Source organism: Antechinus flavipes, chromosome 2, assembly GCF_016432865.1.
Source record: "Antechinus flavipes isolate AdamAnt ecotype Samford, QLD, Australia chromosome 2, AdamAnt_v2, whole genome shotgun sequence".
Taxonomy (NCBI): domain Eukaryota; kingdom Metazoa; phylum Chordata; class Mammalia; order Dasyuromorphia; family Dasyuridae; genus Antechinus; species Antechinus flavipes.
The window spans coordinates 226,947,621-226,968,647 of record NC_067399.1 but is presented as its reverse complement, the minus strand read 5'-3'; the positions used below and the strand labels follow the sequence as shown (position 1 = coordinate 226,968,647).

Genomic DNA, 21,027 nt, shown 5'->3' with positions numbered 1-21,027 from the left:
TGTGTCATTAATGATACATATCATATCTCCCTCTCCAGAGCAGAGAAACAGGGAACTGTCAGGTCAGGATGTGATACGTTGTTAAAAGATGATTGTATCAAGTGTTTTTGGTTAATTGTTTTTCTTTGTTACAAGGGAGGGGAGAGACTGAATGGGGAGGGGGAAAGAGGAGTGCATTTCCAGAAATTAGAGAAAAAACTAAAGATATCAATAAAGCTTAAAAAAAGAAAGAAAGAAAGAAACCTTCATTTCTTTAGTTACTGGCCCTGCATTTTCTCAGCTTCATAGGCCAGATGATGGCTTCCCTGTTCAAGTCTTAGCTGAGACATCCTCCCTCCCCTGCTGATCTCCCCCTCATCCCTCCAGTTCCCTCCAGCAAAGTCAGATGCTGTAGCATCACTGCTGCTGACACAGGCATAGTCAGGGCATGAGAGGGGAATTAAAAAAAGCAGCTCAGGCTTCTAAGGCCAGAACCCTGCAGACATCTTATCCCGGCAGGTAATTTATAGTGCTCTTCTGATGGTTTTTTCTACTTTATTATTATAATTTTTTACATAATAAGAGCACATTAACATTATCCCCACATGTGCTAGGTTCCTACTAAGTACTTAAGGAAGTCATTTTCCCTTTCCCCTCCTATTTTAATCTATGAGAATGTCATCACACCAGAACACTCAGCACTGAGCTTCCTCTGAATCCCAATCTCTCTCATTGATAACCTAAAGCTCCTTTTGCCTTTTCTTTTTGCAGTTCAGCCTAGACACCAGAAGTCATTCGTGCCTCCTCTCCCCTAACTTTAAGGTCACTAGATAATTCCCAAATTTTCCACTCTGTGGATGTATCTGTGCACATATATGCATACTCACACATGTATTTATAATGGCTTAGAAACCTAGCCTTCTGTTTTTATATGCAACCCTAGGAAGATTAAAAAACAAATTCTAAAATACATCTGTGATCTCATCCATTTGGATGTTGCCTTCAATGAAGTAAATCACAAGCTAGCCAAGAGAAAGCAAAAAAGCCTCTAGCATAACGGATAGACCCCCTGGAGCAAAGTTATAGAGGATGTGGACAGGAATCACACAGCATGAGATGGGCAAGCATGTAGAGGCCGTGATCCAGGCAGGTTTTCCTTGGAGAAGTGGGATACCTCCTGACTATGCCCCTGGAAAACCGCCTACTATTGCTGGGACTTTTGGATCATGATCTGTCCTGAGGCTAAGACATGGTACAGTAGCAGGAGTGTTGCATTTGGAGTCAGAAGACTTGAGCTAGTATCTTTGCTACACCAGAGATTAACTGAGTGATCTTGCTCAAGTCACTTCTCTGTGATCTTGGTTTTTGTAAAAAGAGAGCATTGAACCAGATAGCTGATGTATCAGGAAGAAAGGTACTTTCCATCTCTAAATTCAGAAATCAGTATCCATAACATCCATAGACACAAAGCTCCTAGACAGAGTCCTCTTTATTTCATAGAATGTCAGAGCTGGAAAGAGCCTTAGAATTAATGTAGCTCAATCCCTTCAGGCAGGCAGCCAAGAAGCATTTATTAAATGCTTGTTATTTGCTACTGTTGTTGTTTGTCCCTTCTTAAAGAGGACCTCATTGGGGAGATGATGCCATGACATGCAAGTGAACTGGATTTAAATGAGGGAGGGCTGTGCAAGGTTACCTGCCTTACCTTCCCCTCCAGAGCCATCTAGGTCTAGTGGCCAGATACACATTAGGATGACTACAAATGGCCCTGGATGAAATGGGAGACCTTGGCCTTTTTAAAAAGCTAAGGTCTTCAACAGGTTTCAATTTGACTGAGGCAACACTCCTTCAGTGATTCAGGTTAGGTAGCAATTGAGGTACAGAATCTTCTCTTTCACCTAGTCAAAAAAACCAAATAAATCCAAAAGCTAAATAAATAAATGGATCTGGAGGGGAAGACTCTCAGGGTTAAATTTCAGACAATGGCCATACTGCTGTTTCATCTGACCCAAGAAGAAGCTGACACTGGTCCCATTTTAGCTATCTATAAACTATCCAGTACCTCTGAAGGTGGCCGGTACTTCTTGCTCTACATCTGTTTTAAAAAGAAAAAGAGAAAATTCCCACTCAAAGGGCAATGGATACCTTCCAAAGGTTGAAATATTCTCTTCCTGTGGGATCATAGGATTTTATACTTGGAGCTAGAAAGAAGCTTTCAATACCATCTAATCCATCCCTCTCATTTTGTTTTTTTTTCCCCTAGGTCATCCAAAAAATTATAAATTCAACTGAAAGGAAAATAAACAAATGCAAAATTTATTTCCCAATATGTCTTCAGTGATCTAGTCTTATCATCCATGGAAGTGGAACCAATTACATTTGGACTACATCTTAGCAACCAAAAAGAGAAAATAGAAATGACTTTTTAAAAGATGAAGTCAAGAATCAACCCAATCATTTAAAAATTCAGTAAACAGTGGTTCAAAAAGGATGGTGACTTAACAACTGTCATACAATATAATAATTGTTTCCTTTTTTTCGTATTTTTATCCTTAATACCTGGCACATAGTAGACCCTTGAAAATGCTTGTTTTGATTGAGTGGGTGACAGGATAGAAAGACCAGAAGGAAAAGAATCAGAAGTTCTGTGTTCAAATCTTAGTCCCATCTTGGTCTCACTAAAACATATTATCTTGAGCTAAATTCCCTCATTTAGCTTTCCAAAGCTTTGGCTTTCTCATCTATAAAATTGGACTAATACCTACATAACCTCCTTAAAGAATTCTTGTGAAGCTCAAAGATAATAGAAATAAAAGAGCTTAGTTCTAAGGTTCTAAGCACATCATCAATCAATCCCCAAGCATTTATTTAAACATATATTGTGCGCTAAGTTGTGGACACAAATATGCAAATGAAACAATTTCTACTCTAAGGGAGGCAACAAAACAGATATGTATACACAGAATACATAGAAAGAGAATAAATAAAAAGTCATTACATTAAAGATGGTTTGGGAAAGAGGGTATTAGCAGTTGGAGGGATTAGAAAAGTGCTTCTATAGAGGGTAGTTTGAAGAAAAAGAAAGCATGAATGACTTGGATGAAAGGAGAGGACATGGGAAAAGGCCTCCTGGATGAGGTGATGCCTGAAGGATGGGATGTATTTTATAAAGCACTATAGGTAAGAAGGAGAACATTCCAGGCCTGGGAGGCTGAGCTGCCTAGAATACAGAAGAACATGACTTCCCTACTTGGTCCTAAACTTTTTCATTGTATATATCCAATGCCTTTAGATCCAGTCTGTCAACTCTTCCAAAACATTGTCCTGCACCAATTCTCTCTTCTTGAACCTCTTTTGATCAGTTTCCACCCCAGAACACACATGTCAGGATGATGTGGGACAGGGAACCCTTGAGCTGTTTTAACTCTGTTTTCTCCTCAGAATTCCCAGCATATCTGTTTTCACCTTAGGGTTTTCCCTGGCTCAGGAGCTGGACAGAGTCCAAGGGCACTCACCAGTGGGTGCTTCCGCTTCCGGCCAGGCCGTCCCACCTTCCTCATGGGAGTGCTGGAATCTTGTCGCTCCTCCTTGCCCTTCGGCTCCTCCAGCTCTTCTTCCTCCTGTGGGCACAGACATAAACTGCTCAGCTAGGGTGTGGGAGGCCCAAAACAAGAGAAGCCCAAAGACTGAGAAGATGACTTGGGAAATCTTTCTCCTAATTACCAGGCTCACTTAACACTGGTTGGCCACAAACCACCCCACAAAGCACTTTTGACTCATCCAGTCACCAAAGACTAGCCTTGGCTCATCACTAGTGATAAAATGGAGATTATGGAAACAAAGAAAGGCCTTCTGGGTCAAAAAACTCCAGGGGTTGCCTCTTTCCTCTGGATAAAATACACACTTCTCTGACATTTAAATCCTTCCACAAGGCTTCCACCTGGCTCCAACCCACCTTACTCATCACTCCTCTTCATGTCCTCTACTTTTCAGCAAAGCTAGCTTACCTGCTGTTCTTCCCACAATATTCTATCTCTCATCTTTCTGCCATTGCAGGCTGACCTCCAAAACTGGAATGCCCTTGCTCCAAATTGTCACTCTTTAGAATCTCTTGTTTGTTTATTTATTTATTTTTAACTCAGCTCATGTTCTATCTTCTACATGAAGCCTTTCTTAATGTCCCCAGCTGCTCTGGCTTTCTCCCCCTTAATTACTCTGGATTTATTTTGTATACTTTTTTTTAATGGGAATATGTTTCTCCTTTTAGAATATCAACCAGTCAACAAACAATTAGTAAGCATGCAGGGGTCCTCAAACTACGGCCCGTGGGCCAGATGTGGTAGCTGAGGACATTTATCCCCCTCACCCAGGGCTATGAAGTTTCTTTATTTAAAGGCCCACAAAACGAAGTTTTTGTTTTTACTACAGTCTGGCCCTCCAACAATCTGAGGGACAGTGAACTGGATCCCTATTTAAAAAGTTTGAGGACCCCTGATCTACAGGGTAAACCCTGCCCTCAAGGAGCTTACAGTGAAATGAAGATGATGTATTACAAGATATGTCCAGAATGAATTGTAGATAATCCACAATATGAAAGCACTAGAATTAAAGAGATTTGGGAAAAGCTTCCTACATAAGATGGGATGTTAGCTGGGATTTGAAGACAGAGATAAAAAGTGAGAGAGTTCCAGGCATGAGGGGAAGATAGGGAGACAGATCTTGTGGGAGATTGATGTCATTAAATGCAGAGTATGAGGGGAAGGAGGGTACAAGGAAATTGGAGAGATGGGGAGGAGGGAAACAGGGTTACGAAACCGTTTTTTAAAATAATAACTTTTTATTTTTTTCAAATACATGCAAAGATAGTTTTTTTGTCATTCACCTTTGCAAAACCTTGTGTTCCAAGTTTTTCTCCCTCACTTTTAGACCCCAAGCAATCCGATAGAGGTTAAACATGTGCAACTTAGAAAAGCTTTGAACACCAAAGATAGGATTTTACATTTGATCCTAGAGGTGATAGGGAGCCACTGAAATTTATAAAGTGTGTGTGTAGGGGAGGAGGGGAGGATGATATCATCACACCTGCAGTTTAGGAAGATCACTTGGACAGCTGTGTGGAGGATTGACTGGGGAAAGATTGTGGCAGACAGATCAACCAGCAGGTTAATACAGTAATCAGGTGTCAGGAACTGAGCAGAGAAAAGAGGAGAATATGCAAGAGATGTTCTGGAGTAAAACTGACAGATTTGAGCAAAGGAATGGGTATGGGGGGGGTGAGAGATAGTGAGGTGCCAAGGATGATTCCTGGATTTCCAGCCTGAGTGACTAAAGGGTTAGTGGTATCCCTAACAGGAAGAAGACAGAAATTTAAGCTTCTGAAAAGTAGGCACTTTTTCTTTTTGTATCTATTCCTGGTACTTAGCATATCGACTGTAAACATAGTAAGCATATAGTGGAAGTTTAAAAAAAAAATCTTGTTAAATGGTATGGCTTGGAGTATGTGTGTGTGTGTGTGTGTGTGTGTGGAGAGATAGAGGGGATATAGGGAAAATTTGGGCAATTTAAAAACAAATCAATCAAATTAATTTTTTAAAAAAATATGTACTTAGTGATTTGAAGTGAAAGACCTCAATCAGGACCAGAGATCCCAGGTTCAAAACGCAGAAATGGCATTTAATCGTCTGTGCATAACATTTAACATCTTTGGACTTTAGTTTCCTGAGAGGATTGGATTAGATTCTCTCTAAATCAATAAAGTTATTAAATACTCTTGGGTTTGGCCAGAAATCTGGACTGAGTGATAAAAGCAACACCCACATTAAAAGAAGGGAGATGGTGCAGCTAGGTGGCACAATAGAGCACTGTTTCTAGAGGCAGGAAGACGTGAGTTCAAACCTGGCCTCAGATACAAGGTGTGTGACCCTGACAAGTCACCAACTTCCCTCCAGAAAAGTAAGGCAGGAGATAGGGGAAAGATAAATAAGAATATAAGAAAATTGAGGCTGTAGGTACAGGGTATTTATTCAAAGAGTTAAGCTGTGAAAGGAGTGTCAAATGATTTTTGCTTTTTTTTCCATAACAGGATAGGATTGTCCTAAAAGACAGAAACTGAAATGTTATGTAGTCTGAGAATATGAGAATAAAAAACAAGGTCTAAGGAAGTGGAAGGCAGCTAGGCATCATAGTAAAAGCTTTCCCACTTCTGATGCTTGCTAGCTGAGTGATCCAGGACAAGTCACTTAACTTCCCAGACCTCAATCTGCTCATCTGTAAAATGGGGTTATGTGACATGGTGTCATGATGGATAGAGAACCAGCCAGGCAGTCAGGAAAATCTGGGTTCGTGTGAGACCCTGGATACCCTTCTTTCCTTCTCCATAGCCTGCTCTAAGACTCTAAATTGCAGAGCAGGCACTCATCTGCAGCCATATCAGCAGAGAGAGTTTCCTCACTGAGTGCTTAATATTCTGGAAGTTGGGAGGAAAGGCCTAAGGAACATGGACCAGTGGGGGAAATGGTTCTGCAAAACCAAGATGAGATTTACTAGGTATACAAATGATACAGAAGGGGAAAAAAATCTTTGGAAAGGATCTCTCTCTCTCTCTGTGTCTCTGTCTTACTCTGTGTGTGTGTCTGTCTCTCTGTCTCTCTTTGTCTCTCTCTCTCTCTCTCTCTCTGTCTCTCTTTGTCTCTGTCTCTCCCTCTCTCTGTCTCTCTTTGTCTCTCTCTCTGTCTCTCTTTGTCTCTGTCTCTTTCTCTGTCTCTCCCTCTCTCTCTGTCTCTCTCTCTCTCTCTCTGTCTCTCTTTGTCTCTCTCTCTGTCTCTCTTTGTCTCTGTCTCTTTCTCTCTCTCTCTGTCTCTCTTTGTCTCTTTCTCTTTCTCTGTCTCTCCCTCTCTCTCTGTCTCTCTTTCTCTCTCTCTCTGTCTCTCTTTGTCTCTGTCTCTGTCTCTCTCCCCCACCCCTCCCTTCCACTCTGTCTCTCTCTCTCTCTGTGTCTCTATCTCTCCCTGTGTGTCTCTCACACACATACATACAGATTACATAAATCAAATTACATCCAATACCCACCCTGGTTCTACAAATCCTAATAACAAACCAATAAAAGAGTATGCAGACATGTGTATCTATAGACATACTCTTCTCCAGCAAGATATAATTATTTCCACTTATCCCACATCCCCATGTGCACCAACTCCACACAATGTAGATGTGTAGGAGCTGAGTTTTCAGCAAGCCAAAGACAAGACTTGATTTGACTAGATTTGGATCAGAAAACCAGGATTTGGGTTCAAATCCTGCTTTTATCACTTATTACCCATGGGACCTTGTGCCTCATACTTAATCTCTTTGGACCTTTGATTCCTCCTATGTAAAATGAGGGGGTAGGACCAGATGATCTTCAAAGTTCCTTACAACTCTAAATCTATGATCTTAGTATAAATGGAAACTGTGCAGCCAGCCATTCAGGTAAAAATTCCAGGTTGCTTTGTTTTTGTGGGATCTTTTAGACCTGAACTGATATATGGACTGCATGTACAGAGATACACACTTACCAATGACAGATTCAGTACACCAGCACACCTGCCTACAGGCCCAGAGAGTAACCCATTTATCATACTGTGTTCAGCGAACAGGGCAAACACCTGTCCTATAGTTAATCCCTTTACACCAGACTGTGTCCACATGCAGCTGTTATGTTCCCAAAGGCATGATTTGACCTGAACTGCCTCCAAATCTATGTACTGATAAGCTATGTTATAATAATGTTGTATTACAAACATACACACAAAAAATAGAGGCTGGCATTTAAGAATAGATAAAATACACACAGTACACAGATGCTGCTGATAATGATGGCGAGATCTGACATTTATATAGTTCTTTTTTTTTTTTGGAAACTTAGTTCCAATATCCTGGTTGTAACTGAGGACCATAAATTCAAAGTTGAAAGAGATATCAAATATCATCTCATCTAACCCTCTAATTTTACATATTTGGAAACTAAGGCCCAAGTTGCTTAGGGGCACAAAAGTAGTAAGTGGCAGAACTGGGATTCAAATGCAGGTTTTCCAGCTCCAAATCCAATTAAGTCCCTTTCCTCTTTTTGGTACTGGTTTAGATACAGATCAACTGAATGTAGATCCCTACAGACAGAGCCATAGTTCAATAACCACACATATACACATACTCACTCCATCTCAAGAAATACATATTTGCACAGAGCTATGCAGGCACTCAGGAAGTCAGAGACATATATACATCTGGTCCTTCACAGATAAAGATAATGCTACTGACACCCCACCAGCTTAGCCTGATTCAGCCTTAGAGTCTCCTACCCTGTTCCCCTTTTGACTAATAATAGACACTTGAAAATGTGGATTAGGGACTATTACTTCAGGTTATTGGCAAGGAGCACAGTTGAGCAAGCTGGATCAGGGAAGGGTTGGACCCATGGCCTCTCTCAGCCTCAGGCAACACAGATGGATATAGCACTAAGTCCAAAATCAGGAAGACCTGAATTCAAATGCAGCAGGAGACAGTTACTAGCTGTGTGACCCTAGGCAAGTCACTGAGCCTTAACTATAAAATGGAGATAACAGTAGTATTCACTGCTCAGGGTTGTTCTGAGGATCAAATGAGATAATATTTTAAGTCCCTTAGCATAGTGTCTAGAACATAGCAGGCAATTAATATGTTTGTTTTTTTTTTGGCTTTCTCTCAGACATTAAGTTATAGAATAGATGCCAGTTTGCATTGGTGAAGATTTTCCTCCGAAAGAATTCCTTACACTATTCAATTTGTTGAAATCTAGATTTGGGGTACCTAAATGAAATTAGGTTTCGTTGAGGTCTAGTGGCAGGTTTGGGGTACAGGGAGCCAAATGGAGCTCCCCTGTAATCCCCCTGGATTCGGCGCAAGGATGCGGCATTTATTGGCCCGAGAGCTAGATTGATAAAAGAGGTTTATTAATGGGTTTGGAAGTAAGGAGACAGATGAAGGTAGAAATAAGGAGGGCACCGGACAGAGGGTCCAGTGGACAGAGGGTCCTCACGTGGCTAGCATGCTTGGAATCTCTGCCAAGAAGGGGCCCCAGTGTCTCCCTTTTATAATGGGAGATTTAGCTCGAGGGGCTTTTGGGTGTAGCCCCAAAGTTGGCTCAGATCGGGGTGGGGCTGGGACAGGTCAGGATCTTCTATGGAATTCAAAGGGACCAGGATTTGTGAGTTAAAGGGTAATTTACATTATTAACCTAGGAGAGGGAGAGAATCTAGAAAGGAATCTTTCCCACATCAAATTCACAAGACCAGAAAAAAAAGGTCCCTAGTGCCTAGAAGTCCCTTGAATGTAGTAGAGACTTGAAAAAAAATCTTTGCTTATTGCCTGATTCACTGTGAATTCACTAAGACAGAGGAGTTGGTGAATAGTTAACTAAAAGATCACAATTTTTCTGTGCATATCTTTTGATCCAACAGGGCCATTCTTGGGTCTGAATTCCAAAGAAATCATAAAAGAGGGAAAAGGACCCACATGTGCAAAAATGTTTGTAGTACTATTTTTGTGGTAGCAAGGAATTAAAAAATGAATAAATGCCCAACAATTGGGATGGCTGAATAAGTTATGGTATATGAAAGTAATAGAATATTATTGTTCTATAAAAATGATGAACAGGCTAATTTTAGAAAGATTTACATGAACTCATACTGAGTGAAGCAAGCAGAACCATGAAAAGATCATATACAGCAACAGCAGGATTGTGTGATGATCAACTATGATTGACTTGGTTCTTCTCAATGGTTCAATGATCCAAAACAATCTCAATAAACTTTGGATGGAAAATACCACCTACATCCAGAGAGAACTATGGAAACTGAATGTAGATCAACACATACTATTTCCACCTTTTTTTTGTCCTCATGATTTTTCCCTTTTGTTTTGATTTTTCTCTCCCAACATGATATATATGGACATATGTAAAAAAAAAAATGAACATGTAAAAAATGCTTTTACATGTAACTGGGGAAAATAAAAATAATTTTAAAGAAAAGCACAGTTTTCCTTCCTTTCCACAGTCTTTCTTGCTAAGAGCAAGGGGATAGATCGATTAATTAGGGACGAAGTTTAGCAGGCTAGTCACTCCTTGGATCCTTTCTCACATAATGCTCAACCCCCTATCTCCACTTCCCATTGCCTGGCATTTCTCTACCTTACTTCAGAGTACTTCATCACTTTCAGAAAGCCTAAAGATAATACTTTTCCTGTTAAAGTTGGACGGTGGAGTCAGGAAAGCCCGAGTTTAAATCTTGCCTCAGACACTAACTGGGTGAACCTGGACAAGTTAACCTCTGCCTCAGTTTCCTCAGTTATAAAATAGGGATAATAAGACCTAGACTTGTTGTGAGAACCAAAGGACATAACATATGTAAAACATTTTTGCAAACCATATAAATGCTAGCTATTCTTTTTTTTGGGAGGTGGGGTACCAATTGTCTTATTTTCCCCTCCACCCCCAGAGGTCTTTGCAGGGGTAGACTAGAATTTAAAAGCCCATCAATCACCAAGTATTTATTAAGCATCTACTATATACCAGGCACCGGAGAAGCAAAGAATAGAAAGAAGCAATCCCTGTCCTCAAGTAGCTTACTTTCTTCAGAGCAAAACAATTTATGTTTATGAAAATATGTACTGAATAAATATGAAATAAGTGCAAAGTAATTTGGGGGCCTTAGAGATGATCTAGTTTGTTTTACAAAGAAAATGAAGCTCAGAAAAAGGATAAATGACTTTCAAGTCAAAGAACTATTAGAAGGACTCCAGGTGTTCCTAGCCCCAGATGCTGGGGGAGTCAGGGCAATCCAGGGCTTGCTCAGTCAGCATTTCTTCCCTCTCCCAGTCTCAGTGGAATGCCCCCCTCCCAGGTCCCTCCCACTCTTACTCTCTTCTGGGCTCAGCTCAGCTCAGCTCAACATGTGCTGGGCCCAAGGCAATTCTGGACTCCACCTTCTTGGCAGGCACCCCAGCTGCTTCCCTCCCCCCAGCCCTTTCTGGACACCTTCAAACATGACTCAATTCACTCTCCTTTCCAGTTCTTACCTCCCAGTGTCTGCTGCGTTGCTGGGAGCTTAAAGCAAGAGAAGACTGTGAGAGACCCCAGCCACAGCTTGCTAATGTGGCCTTGCTGGGGATGCTTTATTCATAGCAACAGTGCCTCCTGACTCTCCCAGAGTCACTGCTAAGTCCAGATGGTAGCCTCGGAGCACTGATTACTGGGGGCACAGGCACAGTCTCTATGCCTGACCCCTCAGCCAGAGATTTTGTCGTCCTATTGCTCATTTTCCCCTTCCCCTACTCTATTTGAGAGAGTAAAGAGTTCCATTCATGGGGGCATGCAGAAAACAGACAAGGCAGCCAGGTCTGGGGGGAGCCTCAGGTGAGATTAAACTCCTTTCTTATCCTCTTCAGGATCTGGAAGGGACCTCATGGGCTATCTAATTCCATACTGCCCCCTATCTTCCCATTTCACAGATTAGGAAATTGAGTCCTTTTGAAGGGAATTGACTTACCCTCTATCACATGGGTAGTATGTGGTAGAGCCAGAGATTTAAACCCAATTCCTTTGACTCCAAATTCAGTACCCACTGTGTCAGACTAACTGACCCTTTGTTTTATGTAGCTTTCACATTCTAGGCTAGGCTTATACCTTCTATCAGCTCTTTCATTCTAGTTTTCTCACTATCTCTCCTCTCTCCCCGTCTCCTTCCCCTATGTTCTCCCCTTCTCCTCCCTCCTCCATTCTCTCCCCCTCCCTCCCCATCTTTCCCCCTCTCTGTAGCTCCCTCTCTACCTTCCTCTCTCCACTTCCCTCCCTCTTCTATCTACCTTCTTCTCTTCCCTTCTCTTTCCCTCTCTCTGTGCAAAATTATTAGCTTAGTTAGTAAGTGTTTAAGTGTCTGAGGATAAATTTGAGCTCAGGTTCTCCTAACTCCAATGCCAGTGCCATAGCCACTGCACCATGTAGCTGCCCCTCTCTTTTACTCTAGTGAACCCTGGGAGAAGAAGGAAAGTAATCTCCCTCCCTCTCTCTCCTGTTTTTCTTTCTCTTCATTTTTCCCTCTTCTGAGTCAGTATCCCCACATAAATAGATGTACACACATGGGAATATACAACTACAACTATAAGGTAAGCCTCATTCTAAGTAAACCTGCTATACAAAATTTTAAACTCGAATAATCAATCAACAGACTACTAATTAGTAGCTACTTTTATAACACCTGAAATCTAACATTTAGGAAATTCCCAGGGTATAGACACAAATATACTTGATGTTTTTTGCAACAGATGTGTTCCTGAAAAGCTATGTGTGCATCTTCTTCTTGCGAATATGTACACTAAGGGAGTTGCTATTTAAAAGAATCCTAATGTATATGTGCTGCAAAGTGATCTATTACTTCCTCTCCACAACTAATTTTTTGGGAGTCTTTTCAGGTTTCAATAGGTCTGTTTTGCTCATTGCCTAGCTGCAACTTTTGAGCTCTATTTTAATCAGTTTTATTACTCTCTATGCAGTGGGGGCAGTTAGGTGGCAATTAGCCTGGAATCAGGAAAAATCTTTCTGAATCCAAATCTGGCCTTATTATCTGTGTGACCCTGGGTAAGTCATTTAACCCTGAATGCCTCAGTTTTCTCATCTGTCAAATGAGCTACAGAAGGAAATGGCAAACAATTTCAGAATGGGGGGGGTCATGAAAAGTTGGGCATAACTGAAAAATGATTGAAAAAAAAACTATAAAAATGGACAGTTGTGAATAAGGAATCAAGGGATGCCCAAAAATGGAAGATGACTATGCTGTCCAAGGGATAGAGCTGGGAAAGGACTGGAGGGTTTGATGGGAAAGAGAAATTCCCAGAGCTGGGAAAGCATTGAATGTACTTCAGAAGGGAACAAAAATGAATTACTAGGCAGAGCAGGAACAGGCCATGGGCAGGTAAGCCAGGTGCCTGTCTGGAGTGAAACCAACAGAAAGCAGTATTGAAAGACACTTCTGAATGAATAGTATAGTACAGAGTGTCCCAAAAATCTTAATGCAATCTTAAAATTGTACTAACACTTTTGGGATAGCCTGTAAATAATGGCAGTTCTGAACTGTAATCCTGACTCTAACATTAAAATAGGCAAGTTAACTCTGGGAGCTTATTTTTTCATCTATATAAAGAGGAAAATTAAACTCATAGGACCTTCCTACCAGGAATCTATGATCCTATCAGGTCTTTTGATACTCAAAATGTTGAAATTCCAAGCATTAAAGGACCAATATATAAATCATGTATACATCCATCTATCAATTTATGGATATTATTCTGGATCTCTGCCGTCATGCTGGAAACTTCAGATAATGGAATCTTTCTACTAAGCCAGATCACCACTTTCTCTCAAACTTATAGTTTTTGTTTTTGTTTTTGCTGAGGCAATTGGGGTAAAGTGACTTGCCCAGGGTCACACAGCTAGGCAATGTCACGCATCTGAGGTCAAATTTGAACTCAGGTCCTCCTGATTTCAGGGCTGGTGCTCTATCTACAGCGCCACCTAGCTGCCCCAAATTTATAGTTTTAGAGAGTTTTTTGGGATACCAGAAGATTAAATGACTGCTCCAGGGTCACACAGTTAATACGTCAGAGGCAGGGCTTGAAGCAAAGTCTTCCTGCTTCAGGGGTGAGCTCCCTATCTATGTGACACTGCATTGTATTATATTACTTTTATAAATGTATTTTTTTGTTGTTGGTTTGTTTTGGTGAGGCAATTGGGGTTAAGTGACTTGCCTAGCTAATGACTATGATATGTCTGAGGCCAGATTTGAACTCAGTTTCTCCTGGCTCTAAGGCCAGTACTCTATCCACTGCGCCATCTACTGCCCCTAAATGTACATTTCTTTTAATGTCAGAGAAAACTCCCTCCCTTTTAAAAAAATTTTTTTGGAGGCAACTGGAGTTGTGACTTGCCCAGGATCATACAGCTAGTAAGTATGTGAAACCACATTTGAACTCAGGTCCTCCTAATTTCAGAGCTGATGTTCTATCCACTGCACTATTTAGCTGCCCGCCCCCTCCCCCCCCCCCCACCAAAAAAAAAATCTCACTTTAGCATACTCACATAGGCATTCATTTCGTGTTAAGTCCAATTGGATATACTCATAGTAAAAGGATCAAGGCTTTCAGAGAATATCACACCTAACTGTTTTAATAGGTAAAATTTGATTTTTTTTTTTTGTCATAGTAGGGAAAAGATTGTTGAAGCTGGAGTAGATTCATAAAGGACTTTCTAGTTTTGTTGCTAAGTGGGGACAAGCACAAAGAGACACACAGACGAGAGGAGATGTCACCAGATATTATGTTCCTACCCTGCTGAGTCAGGAGATACTGTGAGGCAGAGATGTCTGAGGGTACCTGAAGAATGGGCTGGGGAAGATTGGAGGCAGAATTGGGTGACCATACAGAGCTGGGAAGCAAAAAGGAAGTGTATGAATTCTCACAGAAAGGGGGTGGGGGAAGAGTTCAGAAAAGAGAAGGCTGGGTCAGTCACAGATCCCCAGAGACCTGTGGCTTGGAAGATTGCCTCACACGTGATTGTGTATCCAATACACTCATGCTAGATTAGTTGAATTCACTAAGCCTGGCTCAAGTACTAAAGAAGCAGAATTGGTGCTGGATGTGTGATGTCTCCCAATTATAGCCCCCTAATCCTGGGGTAGTCCCATATCTTAAGGGGATAAATCAGGGTCTACCATCTTGTGTCAATAATCTGGACAATTTCCATGCACTTCTGGAGTTACCAGTAAAAACCCTGGACTCACAACAGAGGGAAAGTGACAGGTTACCAGGGGACTGCCTACCATAGAACTGTATGGTTTTGTGAGTGTAATGTTCTAATTCTCCTGCCAGCCCTGTGATATTTTGCCTATTTTATAAATAGGGAAACTAAGGCTAAAAAAGGTTCAATAACTTCCCTAATATCACATGGCTGATAGGAACAAAGGTCTGACTATAGGTTTCCCCTTACTAATGGTCTTCAAAGGCAGGATGACTTCTTGTTAAATGTGCTATAGTGGGGAATTTTTCTTTGACATAGGTTGTATTTGATAGCTAAGTGAAATTCTAGATTCAAATCCAAGTGTTTTGACTCTCAATCTAAAGCTCTGTTCACTGACTTAGCCTGAAGAATGAACTTGTCTCCAGCTACACCAGAGGAGACATAAGCAATGCATCTTAAGGTGTGACAGATGCTATCCATCTAGGGTCTTCAGAGGAACATCTGAGTGGTAAAATCTGGGAAACACAGCTCAGATTCATAGAATCTTAGAACTAGGTCCAAAAGAGATCTGTAAGACCATCTAGTCCAATGTTCTTTTAATATGTAAAGAAACAGGTCTAAGGGGCTTGTCCAAAGTCACATAAATAGTGACAAAAGCAGAATTATTCATAGAGACTGCTTAGAAATCTCCAACCTATTGTCTTTGAGGTTGGGAAAGGATACTTGCCTTTTTGAGGTCAGGTACATGGACTAGACCTAGACATGGGTTAAATGCTTTATGGAGCCCCTCCTAATCACCAAACTATGACTTTCATTCTACTCCCTTTTCTCATTCTCCCCTAATTGGAGTTCCTCCATTATCCTTCCCCCCTGGACATTCTTTGCTTCACAAGGTTGGCAGCCTTTTCCAACAAGGATGTGTTAAAACCTCCCTCTTAAAACCAATCTCTCTCAACTCTTGGCTCTTTGCCACTGTCCTCCCCTCTCTTCTCACTCGAGCCCTTTCCCTTTTCTCACTTTGAGCTGTCACTTCCGCTCTCTATCTACCCCCTCCTTCTGTTGGTCTTTCCTTCCTTCCTGTTCTTTCGCCAGATGTAGAATCACAACACTGGACTAGGGATCACAAGACCAAGATTCAGACTCCAAAGCCTGGCTTAGCCATACTTGCTAGCTATATAATCTTGGCATCCACATAACCCCTTAAATAGCAAGTAATTTTATTTTGTACTAGACCTGTGATTTCATCAGTGTAGAGAAGTACTAATAAAGAAACTCTGTTTACCAAGATAGATCAGTACCAACTTGGTAATTTAGGGCACTGAGATTAAAAGGCTTGCCCAGGGTCACATAGACTATATATGTCAGATAAAAGACTTGCCTCCAAGTTGGCTCTAACCACTATGATACTGTCACTGTAAAGCTGGATTAATTATACCTGTTCTATTGACCTCTATGATGTTTTCAACCTTCAAACAAAATCATACAAAGTACATCTCATCTAATGTCATTAACTGATTCTCTAAGATGATAGTATGTGAAAAACTGTTTATGAGGGCAGTGAGTTCCACAGGAACAGGGTCATAAATGTAACTAAATGGTTGTAGAGATTTGTGACATTGGAATGGAGTTCAGTTATAATATATTAATGACATAATGAAATGATATTGGCCCAGGCAGCATTGGACATGCCAGTATAAGAGGATGCTTTGTAATCTGTAAGGCACTGTTCAAACATAGGGTATCATGTTCTCTATTGCTCGTCTTTCTTCTCCCCTCCATTTCTAAGCAACCTGAGCTCATCCTTTCTCAGAATCCCTACTCTGCTATGGACACTTCTGGCCTGCTGACCTTGCTCTTGTCAAGCCTTTGGAAACCTCTCTAAGAGAAAGTGTCCCATAGTCTGCCTTGACTTTACCACTGCGCTGAAAAAAAAATGTGTGACTTTGGACACGTCACTTTCTGGACCTTACTTACAAATGGAAGGTTTGGACAGGATGACTAAATCTATGATTGTGGGTTGCCAGTTTTAATCTAGGATTGTGTGATTCTCTTCTCCCTGTAAATGAATGTGGCAGAGGAAAGGAAAGAATTCTGCTTAAATGTGAGTCCAGAAAGAAATAACTACCCCGCCCCACATGCCCATGTCATTCAATCAGCCAAGAGCAGCAATGATATCCACAATAGGGCATCAAGCTCTTTTGTTCGACTGTTTTTGTCCTCCTATGCTTTTCTTTACATTAACTACTGTCTCTGACCTGTCACTTTTCATTTCCTCTTGGTTTTTTCCTGTCCCCAGTCTCTTTTTCACCATTCATCCCAATTCTTCAGGCTTCCCCAGATACCTCTGCCTAACACTGTCACCTTGGACTCAATTTGATGGAAACAGATTATCCGGAGGAGGGTCTCCTCTGGTCAGACATATTGAGATCTCCGTGCGTGCACCTGGGGTTTTTCTGGCAGTTTCACGTGTGTATGTATGTATTTGGGTGATGTGCTACCATATTCTTGCACGTCCTCTGTGTCTTGCCTTTTCTGTGGATGGCTCCAATATCTCTGTCAAAGCCAATTTTGAGCTCACATGTCATAAAAATGTGTGTGCCTCTGCAAGGAGAGGCAGAAACTGACATAGGTGATGTGAGATCTTGAGGCTGCTCCCCATGGACACAGGGTAGAGACTCTGCAGGTCAGTGAATGCACATCTAATGATGGGCTTCGGAGCAGGACAGAAAGAGGAATCAAGAATTATTCCAAACAGTAGAATTTCTGGTTCTACCATAGATCTTGATTTCTTCTACTTAGGAGCATAGGACTTCCACCCCTGAAGTCAAGTATCCTTCCCTATCTGGCTGAGATAACTTTTTAATTTTTTTGAAATACCATCTTACCACCTGCTTTATATTCATTATATCACATGTGTATAATCATTTACAGTTTTTTGAAGCACATCCATCACTACATTGCATTCTCACAGCAACAGGTATAACTGTTTCCATCTTACAGATAAGAAACTGGCTACGTGAAATTAAACAATTTTCTCAGTATCATATAACTGGACCCAAAATTAGAAAGCAGGTCTAATGGTCCTTCCATTGCATCAGGACATGAGAGTTAAGCATGGCTTCTTCGGTTTGTCCCCAGGATAGCCCACGGATTCTTCAGTTCAGTAGAGCTTACCATTCTTGCCAAAGTCCAGTTATTCTTTCCCCTATACCTTTAGGGAGACAGCCAAGCAGCTGGGGAGGGAGGAAAGCAGGGAGGATTGAGCAGCAATGATGCATCTATGTAGGGACCCATCAAGCATCTGGTTAGTTTCCTTGTGTACTCCATACAGATCCCTCCTCCATCCTCCCCCAAGCCACGTCCCCCTGGTGCACCCTTCAGTCGGCCCACAGCAGCTGCCTACCTTGCGGTCCTCGTCCCTCTCCAGGCTGGAGCTGCTGCTGTCCACGGTGGTGGCGCCGCTGGAGGGCATCGTGGGCTGTCTGAGAGGTAGGAGGCTGGCCGGGGAGGGGTAAGCTGGATTTGTTGGCTTTGGGTAATTTTTTTTAAAACAAAATTTTAAACTTTAAAAAAAAAAAAGGAAAAAAGCATACACATGCAAATCCACAAATCCCAGCGTCAAGTCTCTGGTAAGATTCAGTCCGTCTGTAGGATTGGGATCCAAGCGGCTCCACCTGCCAGAGGAGAGGCAGAGGGGTCAGCAGGGGATAGTGGGGTTCATTGGGATCCTAAATTACTTCCCCAATCTCATGGAGGAGCCTGTCTCTTGAGATCCTCATTTGGTGCCTTCAGATTTACTATTAGATTCCAAGTTCCCATTCCTGGTTCCGACTTTTCCTAATACTCACATTTGCTAGCTCTTCCAGCTCACTTTACACTCATGACCTCATTTTACCCTTCTTCAGTCTGATCACCCTCCCCCATCCCCCAAGCCCAGGCAGGAAGTCCCCCTGACTTCCCTTCACAATGATTTTGGGGAAAATACTGACTACTCCACAGACATGGCTTTCCCTTCCACCTCCCCAGCTCCAAGAAGCTTCCTGCCTTTCAGGCATGCCAGCGTTGCCCTGCCCACCTGCCGCTCTGAGGCCTTTGGCTCTGTTCCCTGGGGCCTGTTGCTGTGGGCACAACCCAGGCAGGCTGCTTCCAGAGCCTTCCAGCTGCTGCACTTGCCTCCTCTCTTCTCTCTCCTTCTGCTCTTTTCTTTCCCCTCCCACACGGTGACAAATTCCACCCAAATCCAATTGCTATGGGGAATTCTTAAGATCCTTTTGCCCAGTTCCTTTCCCACTCCTCCCTTCCTTTCCGAGCCAGCTAAACCCCTTGATGAATCTCTCTGACCTCTTTTCATTCTAGACCCCCATCTTAGCCCTTCCCCTTTCTCTGATCAGGCCCATGAACTCATACACCTTCCCACCTACCCACCCCCACACATACCCTCCACCACCAGCTTGCCTCCTGCCCTTCTGGAGGAAGTAAGCCAGTCACAGGATGTAACAAAGAGAATGCTATTTCACATAACCCACTCCAGAGTAAATCAGTCACCAGTTCAGGGCAGCCCCATGACGAGACCCCAAATCTGGGCCTGATTGTATGTAAAAATGTGCCTGAAGAAGACTCAAACACCTGGGCCAATTTCCAAATCTACTCCATCTGCTCAGAGTTCCTGACACTAGGAATGAACTGGGGAAACTGAGGCAGGAAGAGAGACCATGTGGATGTTCATTGGCCATCCTCAAATAGGGAAAACTCCGCCCCAAACAATCCTAATCTATCCAGTCTCAATCCTTTTGGGCTAAAAAAACAAGACCTAGAGAACAGACATGAAGAAGTATGAATTGACGCAAGATATTAACAGCTTTCTCTTATTTTCGCATCCCAGCTTATATTATAATGAATAATGCCATATCAGGACTTAGGTAACTATCCTGTCTATCCTCTCCATCCCCTCCCCCACATGTATACATGCATACTTGTACATTTGTACTTATACACATATAGACAAATAGATGCACAGAGGAGTTGAGGTTCTTCTGTTATTTTTAAGTGTTATCAGATTATCCTGGTAGCTCGTGCCATGAGTTCATGTGGGGAAGCATTCCAACTGTTTCAACTTGCTTTTCCTATCACACTGCCCAGAACAAAAATACAGCCTATTGTGACAGACTTAGGATGAGACATCTGGGATTTAACCTTCCTCAATCATCCAATAAATATCTGTGTGACTTTGGATAAGTGCCTTAACCTCTCTGGGCCTCTGTTTCCTCATGTGCAAAACGAAAGGTTGAACTAGATAGCATCTGAAGTCCCTCCTAATTTTGACCCTAAATCTTAGAATCAGATGATGTCAAAGGTCCCTCACAGTCCTAAAGCCTGTTGTTCTCCCACTCCATTTCAGCCAAGAGAAGGAGAGTTTGGTGATGGGTGGTGGGTTCTGGAATGCTCACCTCTTTCTCCAGGGTCTTTTAATGCAGAGTGAAGGAGAAATTACTCAGACAGAAAGAAGGAAAGTGGAAGCTGCCGAGAGCCTTTGGGCAGGAAATGAAGTTAGCCCCAGTATACACCCACACTCCCTCCCCCCTCAATCTCCTTGTTCCGTTTTCTCTCCTATTTCATCTCCCTCAGTCCTCTACTTCTTTTCTTTTTCTCCTTCTACCTATAATTCCATGAAAAACCCAAAACAATATTTCTCCATAGAAAATATTTCTTGGCTCAGGCTCACCATTTTCCATAAGGAGCTACCAGGGTAGCTTAGTGTCCCTTCTCACAGGACCCAGTCAGTCCCTGATTTCACTGAAGGGAAGGAATCAGTTCATTCACTGGGAGTGAGGAATGTTTTATGTTTTGGGGTTTTCATAAAAAAGAGAACAAGAAGACCAAGCATCATGTAGTTATGGTTTTTCATAATCAGAAACAAAGGAGAGATATAGGCACAGATATGGGCAAGTCCAGAAGCACAGGAATGGAGATCAGAGCCCTGAAGACAAAGATGAAAAAGTTCAAATATGAAGTAGAATCTTTCTACCTGGTCATATCAAAAGGAAGAGATACATCCCTTTTTTTCAGAAGCAGCCTGCACTGACTAGAAAAAAGTATAGAAATATAAGTTTTTAGTCTAGTTACACAAGTCCCCAACTTTTCAGAAGGGGTATGATGCTAAATCTTCATTGATTTTCAACAGTTTCTTAAAATCAGCAGTGCCTTCATCTTCTTTTCTCACCTATCCAAAAAGAATCATCTTGGAT

General features: G+C 41.9%; 1 protein-coding gene across 1 annotated transcript in view; it reads right to left on the bottom strand.

The window, feature by feature from the left end:
* DNMT3A (DNA methyltransferase 3 alpha) overlaps window positions 1–19,127 on the bottom strand; it is a 118,550-nt gene extending 99,423 nt beyond the window's left edge. Inside the window, exons 1-3 of the mRNA XM_051976355.1 lie at window positions 18,858–19,127; window positions 18,186–18,456; window positions 3,495–3,599 (exon numbers count right to left, since the gene is read on the bottom strand). Of these exons, the coding sequence (XP_051832315.1) occupies window positions 3,495–3,599; window positions 18,186–18,254 (174 nt within the window). The 5' untranslated portion in view covers window positions 18,255–18,456; window positions 18,858–19,127. The remainder of the gene's footprint in view (window positions 1–3,494; window positions 3,600–18,185; window positions 18,457–18,857) is intronic.
* Between the last annotated feature and the right edge of the window lie 1,900 nt (window positions 19,128–21,027).